The sequence below is a fragment of the Zeus faber genome, assembly GCF_960531495.2.
Source record: "Zeus faber genome assembly, chromosome: 21".
Classification (NCBI taxonomy): domain Eukaryota; kingdom Metazoa; phylum Chordata; class Actinopteri; order Zeiformes; family Zeidae; genus Zeus; species Zeus faber.
Window position 1 is genome coordinate 15,912,359 of NC_137208.1, and position 8,394 is coordinate 15,920,752.

General features: G+C 46.7%; 1 protein-coding gene across 3 annotated transcripts; it reads right to left on the minus strand.

Moving 5' to 3' along the window:
• Window positions 1-261: 261 nt before the first annotated feature.
• arfgap3 (ADP-ribosylation factor GTPase activating protein 3) lies at window positions 262-7,651 on the minus strand. 3 transcript variants are annotated; one of them, XM_080022008.1, is made up of 16 exons: window positions 7,520-7,651; window positions 5,939-6,057; window positions 5,723-5,795; window positions 5,442-5,573; window positions 5,217-5,297; window positions 4,994-5,087; window positions 4,829-4,888; window positions 4,681-4,727; window positions 4,061-4,212; window positions 3,729-3,860; window positions 3,464-3,589; window positions 3,220-3,372; window positions 2,897-3,026; window positions 2,629-2,716; window positions 2,364-2,488; window positions 262-2,050 (listed from the first exon to the last, which is right to left on the minus strand). In XM_080022008.1, exons 1-16 carry the CDS (start codon window positions 7,586-7,588, stop codon window positions 2,033-2,035), a joined length of 1,599 nt encoding a protein of 532 aa, XP_079878134.1. In that variant the 5' UTR covers window positions 7,589-7,651; the 3' UTR covers window positions 262-2,032. The 3 variants fall into 3 exon arrangements, with proteins under 3 accessions (XP_079878134.1, XP_079878133.1, XP_079878132.1); XM_080022007.1 differs by having other exon boundaries at window positions 2,897-3,023; window positions 3,449-3,589; XM_080022006.1 differs by having other exon boundaries at window positions 3,449-3,589.
• Window positions 7,652-8,394: the final 743 nt, after the last annotated feature.

Below are 8,394 nucleotides of genomic sequence, written 5' to 3' on the forward strand. Positions count from 1 at the left end.
TCGTTGGGGGATGGAGCGGTACATTTGCTTGTTTCTCTTGCTTCTTCATGCACAAAGATTTGTGCATGCTTTCATTTGTTCAGCCTCTTTATTTATCATGTCTGTTTGTGAAATGTGACAATTCCTCCCTTACATGCACATATTATTGGCTCAAAAGCCTTAGTGCAATACATTGAGATGACAGGATTAAAGACAAAATATGACAGGTTGGTAACTTAATACCAGGTTAATAACAATAATAAAAACATATAAGTCCCAAGCTCAGGCACAATGCATTTATTTGACATGTGAACAACATAGATTTTCTTCAAAAGATGTACTTTTGAGTATTCAGAAATGTAAAAAAAAAAAAAAGTAGAAAAGCAAAGAAAATCAACAGCTTTGCCTCAATTACACCCCGAAACCATAGATGCCACTTTTGTTTGTCAAATTAGTTGTCCCCTTTCACGCGGCCAGTTATAATTAACACGTTTTCTAATCGTTTCAGACAAACCGGGGTGTTTTTGTGTGTCCTGTGCATACAAACTATGCAGGCATTTTGTATTTGAAATTTCACAATAATTTACTTGGACGATATCCAAGTGAAGCTGTCCAACAAAGACACACTGTGAATTTAGAGGCAAATCTTGGATTGCAATGCGATACATTCAAGCAGACGCTGCCGCGTGCAAATTATAGATATGCAAACAGTAACCACGTCACTCAACAAATGAGTATTCTGTGTACATCAGTCACTTTGGATTCCTAAGGCGTTGTCCTAGAGTTTAACCATTCAGTAAGTGATGACAGCTTACCCAAGTGACGTACACCTTTTTCTGTGTTTGCAAAGTGTATAATTACATCTGTATTTATAATCTGACTATTGGCCAGGGGAGAAAGAAAAAATTATGAACTATTTGACTATAAATGACGCTGTGAACGGTATGTTTGTGCTCAGTCTCCGTGTCTGCGTGACTGTGGAAACATCACAACTGTCACAGTTTTGTCCGCGAGCTGGAGCTTTCCACAATCTGCTACTGTATGCATCTGCTACTGTATGCCTTGAAATGCTACGCACAAGTGGACTCAATTGAACAATAAGCCACACAATAATTGAAACCCAATAAAACTATATGAGAATATATAATTATCCTTAGATACATCTTGAAAGTGTCACAGGAAAATCATTTTGGAAAAACACGCTTCATTTTAACATAGTGCAACATCCTTCAGTGTCACAGACATTCACCTCGGCCGTTCTTATCAGTTTATTTACCCAAGGCTTCTGATTCACCCCGTCCCTTAGAACTAAAGAAAGAACTGGAAAGATTAACTAAAAAGTGAACTGTGCAGCCAGGAAGTGGAAGGGTGACTGGTACATTAACTTCAATGCTAACTTTTTTTTTTTTTATATATCTATATATGGTACTATACAGGAAAGAGTAGACATAAGTGCACTTTGTGAAAGTGTCCTTTCCATCCCCAAACGTGGGAATGTGCCAGCAAGAGATAAGACGAGAAAAGCTGCACGTAGCAAAATAATTACGTTTAAAAAAAAAAAAAAAAAAAAAAAGGCTACTCTAGCGGCGGACCCGGCCATGGTCAACTAATCATGAGGACATGTTCACTTCATGAGGAAAGGAGAAGAAAAGGGTTTCAAAAGCCAGACCTCCGTATAACACCGTATCAGAAAACTTTATAAGCTCCCTCCACACACCTCAACAGTCAACCGCGAGAACTCAAAACAATGGTAAACCACGCACGGACAGCTCCAAGAACCTCCACACCTGAACCATGCAAAACAAGAAACACCCCCGTTTACACTGGGCTTGGGGTCATCGTTGGTGTCGTAGCTGGTGTATATACATAAACTGCAGTTTATATCCAACGATGCAGAACTCCAGTGTGTGTGTGTATACATACATACATATATACATACATAAACACACACACACACACACACACATATTTTTCTCATACATACATACATCCCACTGTTTAACAAAGGATAATGTCCGTGGAGGTGCACCCCAAAACAGAGATGCACGAGGACTCAGGAGCTGTAGTGATCCTGAAAGAAATAGAAATAAAAAAAAAATCGGGGAGGGAGGGGCGTTTACACACAGAAGGAGAAATCGCAGCACATATTGAATGGGTCAATCACAATCGGGGCTGGGGCGATATCGATTAAAAAAAAATAAAATAAATGAATGTGGCCATATTTTCAGACGTATACTCTGGATATTATGAGCAGACTGGCAGAGGCGTCGATTAGAATGGTAACCCTTAAAGCCGACATCTAACTATATCACGATCGAGTCCCATAAGCCAATATCTGCCTACATTACAACGTGTACATGTCCAGGAAGGTGACGACGGTGTACCTGAATTGAGCTGACAACGCCGCTGGCCATGACGGAGAGCTTCCCCGCCACGGAGCGGACGCCCAGTTTGAGCTGGGACATGTCGGGAGCACTGGGCAGCACGTTGCTGATGCGGTACGAGCCGGCTGAGCGGAACAGCAGCGGAAGAGAAGACGGCACACAGCAAGTTCAACGGGACAGCATATTTGACAGGGTCGCCGCTCCGTGTTGAAACAGGTAATTGGCAGGAAACCGGTTGTTTACACAACAAAGGGGTTTTACCGACCTGTCTGCTTCTTGGGATCGTCGAACAGGTCGGCCGAACTTATGGAGGAGCTCCCGGAAAACCGCTCCAGTCGCGTCTTGGCCTCATACTGGCCGAGGAAGCAGAGCTAATTAGGTCTAACATTTTTACAGACATACCTGTACGGGCAAGGGTTGTGATCTGAGAGAGGTTTTTTTTGTGTGTGTGTGTGTGTGTGTGAGTGTGTGTGTGTGTGTGTGAGTGTGAGTGTGTGCGTGTGTGCTCTTCCACCCGAGGAAGCTCTGCCTACCTCAGAGTTGTCCTGTTTGCCAAAGTACATGTCGGAGGAAATGGCCTTGACGTCGCCTCCGAATTTCTTCTGTGCTTCTCCGGCGTCGGATACCGGGGATGGGTCCGGTTTCCGCCGGGCTGTGGGCCTGCTGGGTGGGATTGGAAGTGGAATAGAAAAAAAAAAATTATAATAATAAATTGAAACCTTGTATTCTGGCCTCCCAAACTCAATACACATTACACATTAGAAACCAACAAAAATGTCCTGAATGGCAACACGGAAGGCCAGCCAAAGTCAAAGTAATGGTAGAAATTTAAAAAAAATACAGAATTGTGAGACACCTGTCGTCCAGCGAGGATGGAGCGGAAGTCAGGAAGAAGTCTGGCTCCGGCTTCTTCCGCTCATACTTCCAGCCTCCGCCCTCTATTCGGTCGCGCCAGTGGGAGGAGAAATCCTCCTGCTTCTCCGGCTGCTCCTCGAGGCTGGACGACACCCTGAGAAACCGCAGGCGTCAGGGCACGTTTCCTGTGTGTGCGTGTGTGTGTGTGTGTGCGTGCGTGCGTCAGTGACCTTCTGCCACCTGACCTCGAACTGAAGGCGCCTTCCTCCTCCTCTTCCTCGACGTAGCGGCGCCCCTTGGTGGCTTTGGAGCCCACCGGATTCTCCTGCTGGATGATGTGCATGTCCGACATGACGGAGTGAGACACTCCACTTCCGGGGCGGGGGGAGAAGAAGAAGAAGAAGAAGATGATGATTGGGGGAGGTGAAGAGATGAAGAGAAATTAATGAGAAGGATAAAAAAGGATCAATGTACTTTTCTACATTTCTGGCTGTAAATTTAGCCGCATACCTTCTGCTGCCGAGGCCCATGCCCAGCCGCTTGGCCTGCTCCTTCTTGTTCCCCTCCAAGCCCTTCAGCTTGTGCTCCTCCCGTTTCCTCTGCTCCTCCAGGTCCTTGTAGGCCAGGCGCAGAGAGGGAGCTCTGGGCGACGAGGGACAGCCGGTAAGAAACAAACGGGGAACAATCTGCCCTGCCTGTCGTTAAAGCAGGAAAAAGGATCCTCCTGCTCTGGGCGCGATTAAAAAAAAAAAAAAAGCCGCAGCTTTGAAATGTCTTTGCGCGCTGAAAGGGGGATAATCGCGCCGAACACAATCACCAAGGGAGTTGAAGGGGAAACTCACAGGGGATCGTCGGAAGGGCCGCCCTTCTTGCCGGCGGCGGCGGTTTCCTCCTTCTCTTGGAGCTTGTCAACGGCTTGGGCCCTCTTCTCCAGCTCGGAGAAGCTCTGGCTGCTCACCTTGTGGGCCCCCAGCCCGCCTTTCTTTGCGCCCAGCTGGAAAAACAAAAAACAAAAACACAACAGAGACGTACTTTTGATGGGCCGGGCTGAAAGAACTTCTCCTCAGTGAGACAGTCTAAAAGGGAGAGAGGTGGTCGCTCAGTCTAGACTCCACCTTAGCCAAAAGAGCTTCCCGTCACCGCTATGGGGGCCGAGTTGTTCCCCGTGTCCACAGGGGACTGAGGGGCCAGCTCTTCAGGATGCACAGGACTCCACCGTCCCTGACAATTTACACTCCATGAGGACCTGCGACCCCTTCTAGCCGTTCCATGATCTGAGGTCGTTCCCCCTTCCCAACTACTAATCCTGCTGCTTATCATTACTACTCTTGTGTTTTCTTAATGGAGGCTTTGCTAAAGATGTGACTGGGGCGAAGTCATTTGGACTACTGTACAGCACGTCTCGTTAACTGCCTGGGATTCAAGTGTCAGTCAAGTGGGGAATTCCCAAACGTCAAAGTACCGTTTTCTTGGTGCAGGCCGGCTTCTTCTTGAGCAGAGAGGAAGGCTCTGGAGACGGTGAAGGGTAATAAAGCCATGAGACAGTGCAAGTAACGTCACTCAGGGCTAAACATTGGAACAGTCAGAACGACAGAGGGGCGGGGTCTAACCTGGATTCGCCTTCGGAGAAACGCTCAGCAAGTCCACGCTCGGACCCTCTTCCAGATTCCCTGAAAAGAATACAAGACAGGGAAAGTGAACCGGGGAACCAGCATGCCAGCAACAATAGAGAACGGTCCTGCGGTGGATCGGGATATCATTGGCACGACGCACACCGTTTTTGTCTCCCTCCGTTTCCTGGGCACGGGACTTCTCGGATGCAGAGGGACCGAGGTTAAGTTGGGCCATGTTCAAATCCTCTGGGGCATCCTGGCTCAGGTGCAAAAAACACAACACAAGCAAGACGCTGTGTAAACACATGTAACGGGCACGGCAGGGCAACGGCATTGCGTTGAAGGTTAAGAACAAGCAAATGCACGGTACTGAAACCATGCGTACCTGCGAATGCATGCTGAAGAAGTCCATCTGCTTGTTGTCCGGCGAGGTCGGCGAGAGCGGCGCCTGGCTGTCCAGCCACAACTACACGGCAGAGCAGAGGAACAACGGTCACCGCACTGACAGAAATATGCGATTAGGGCCCCAAGCGTTACAGCCCCCCAGGTTCCCCGGAAGACCGCGGGCGGAATCTTTCCTCCTGGACCGGTCGCACCGGTGGTGCTGTACCTCCGTGCCGTAGCGTCGGGTGGCCTGCGTGGCCAGGGTCTTCACCTTCTCCCGGTACAGCTGGGCGGCCCGGCTGCTGTACTTGGCGTTGGCGGCGCTGGTCGTGCATCCATGCTGGCCGAAAAATGAAACCTGCAACGAGGGACAAACCACTCCGATGGGCCACCTCCTGCACGTACAATGTTCAGTCTCGGCTTCAATGCGGCGATTCATGCGCAATGAACGGACGCACGTATTAACAAGCATGCCAACACCCCCGAGCTCTGTAAAGAGCTACTAACCGCGTTCGCATTTCCTCCAACTTGCATACACCTCAACTGGAACCAAGACCAATTTGAATCCAGCTCGGTGGACCTGTAAAATACACAAGTCCGCATTAAGAGTCAACCTTTTTATTTTTCATCTCAGTCTCGAGAAACAATGCAGTGAATGGCTCAACGTAATACGGAATTTCACCGCCCCCCCCCCCCAAAAAAAACCTAAAAAACCCTTCCTACCTGATGAAGGAGAGGTGCACCCCGAGAGAGCGGTGCGTCCCCGAACAGTCGATGCACAGGAACACTCCGTAGGTGATGCTGGCCCAGCTGGGGTTTTTAGCCAGGCAGTCAAAGCAAGCCTGGCGGAGGAAGACAGGAAGAAAGAAAGATGGAGGGAGGGAGGGAGGGAGGGTGGGGGGGAGAGAGCAAGCGAGAGAACATGTAAGACGGTGTTAGTTTCATAAAAGCCTTAAAGTAGAACTGTAATAATAGGTCTAGGACAATTGCATCAGCAGTCAGAGGTCAAAATCCAGGGTGTCTGTAATTTTATTTAAGACCTCTTGAAGACAAACTAACAAGACCGATCTTTTTGGACAAATCACCTGTGTTACTCAATGCAATATTGCAGGTAAGTACTGTGTATATGGTACACAGCAGAAATATTAGAATATAAGGTAGAAATAGTGTAAGTTGTGAACAATATCAGCATGAAGAAATACTGTATATGCAATAATGTTGACACTAAGACATCATAAATTCAGATCTATGTCTATTGAATTACTTATAATACCTTAAAATAGGTAGATTACAATTGTAAAACTGATATGAAGACATTTTCAAAGGGAGTCCAGACTGTAATAACATTATCGACAAACAAATGAATCAACCTAATCTTGTTCCAGTCTACAACAAAAAAAATATTGAATCACAATCAAAACCGTTTATTTGTACAAACAAACAGACTTCAGATATTCTTATAATTTCTAATAATTTGGTAATAACATGAAAATGATTGAAACCCACTCGCCCATTGTTATCCATACATGCATTATTGTACTGTATTCATATTTATTCATTTTGTACTGAACATCCATCTATATTTATACCCACAGCCAATACTAGGAACCCTTACTGGCACAGTCTTTTAATTTATATCACAATCTTTTGTTTATTTGTATTCCTTTTTCTTGACAGTTAAGATTAGTAATTGCTAATTGTCTGTACAACGGTTCGCCAAATCTTGCCAAGTTTAGGCCGTCGATCATTCGATTTTAGTTGACGATTAATCGTCATCGAATAATTGCGATTAAAAAAAAAAAAAAAAACCAACAACAACGTCATCGTCTTTCCTCGTTCGTTTCGCGCTACCATAAGTGTGTCCTGCCAAAATGTGGGCAGACGGTTCCGTTTTTTCCCCCCCTCCACTCCACAGACGGAGACGCACCTCATTCCCATTTGAATTTACTGCAAAACGTCTCGCATTCGTTTCAAATTGCACTTCTATTCGGACGAAACCAGACGGCTGCGGCGTCTGACGATTTTACAAAAAAAAAAAAAAAAAAAAAAGAAAAATCGATCCGCTCAAATAATCGCGATCGGTCGATCGGCGAGCAGCTGCGACGGCGCTATAACCGAGGCTGGACGGTACGGTGAAAACGCGCGTGGGTGACAGCGATCGTGGAGCGTGGATCGCGGTCGTTCCGCGAAGTTGGCAGGCGACGACGCGTCCTCCGCGAAGTGCGACGTGTCACATATTTCCGCACTTCCTCGCTTTTTTTTGGTGGGGGGGGTGCGCGCAGCGTCCAAGCGTCGGGCTCTCACCTTGTTGGTCGGGATCAGGCGAAGCCGCTTGAAAATGGCGGTGATGCTCTGCTTGCTGGGCTCGGACATCTTTCTACCTGTCGACGGGATCCAGCGGAGCGAGGGAGACGAGGAGCGGCCGTCACCTGGCGCTTGTTGTGCCTCGTAAATAGGCTCGTTCGGAAGACGACGCGTCAGAGCCGAACGGCGGCGCCGGTCTCCGATTGGTCGACAGCACCCTCCTGGGTTTGTTATTGTAGCAAGGGCTTGTGGGTAGTGGAGTTTTTTGGGGTTTTTAGGTACGTACTCTGGTTCTATGCTGCGTTTATATATTTGGGAACTCGGGGAAAATCCCACTACCACCTGGGGAAAGCGCAAAAGGAAGGTCCGTCTGCAGAGGTGTTTCGGGACGGGGTCTCTCCTAGCCTTCTAACATTGAACAAAGGACAGGCTAACGGTGCAACGCCATTCGACACGCGTTTGGGGGAGGCACTTATGGGCGACCGAATGTATGTGACAAATAACCTCCTTGAATTATGTTTTCCCGAACAGTCATTTGGGGACTAATTCAGCTCGGAAACAGGGACTACCCACTCGGAATGACCGCTTTCCGAGTTCCTCGGAATGCAGCACCATGCCGGGGGTAAATTCGTTTTAATGGATGATGTTTCCTTTTACTTAACATTTGACGATTTAAAAATGTAAAACAAATAATATTAATTAAAAAAAAATATATATATATATGTCTTATTTTCTGACATTTTATATTTTTACAAACAATATAATTAGTATTATTAATAATAACAATAATAATAATACAAGAAAATATACTGTAATCTTTGTCATAGCCAGGGAGCCAAAGTAGTTAGTTGTATTAAATAATGGATGAGAACAAT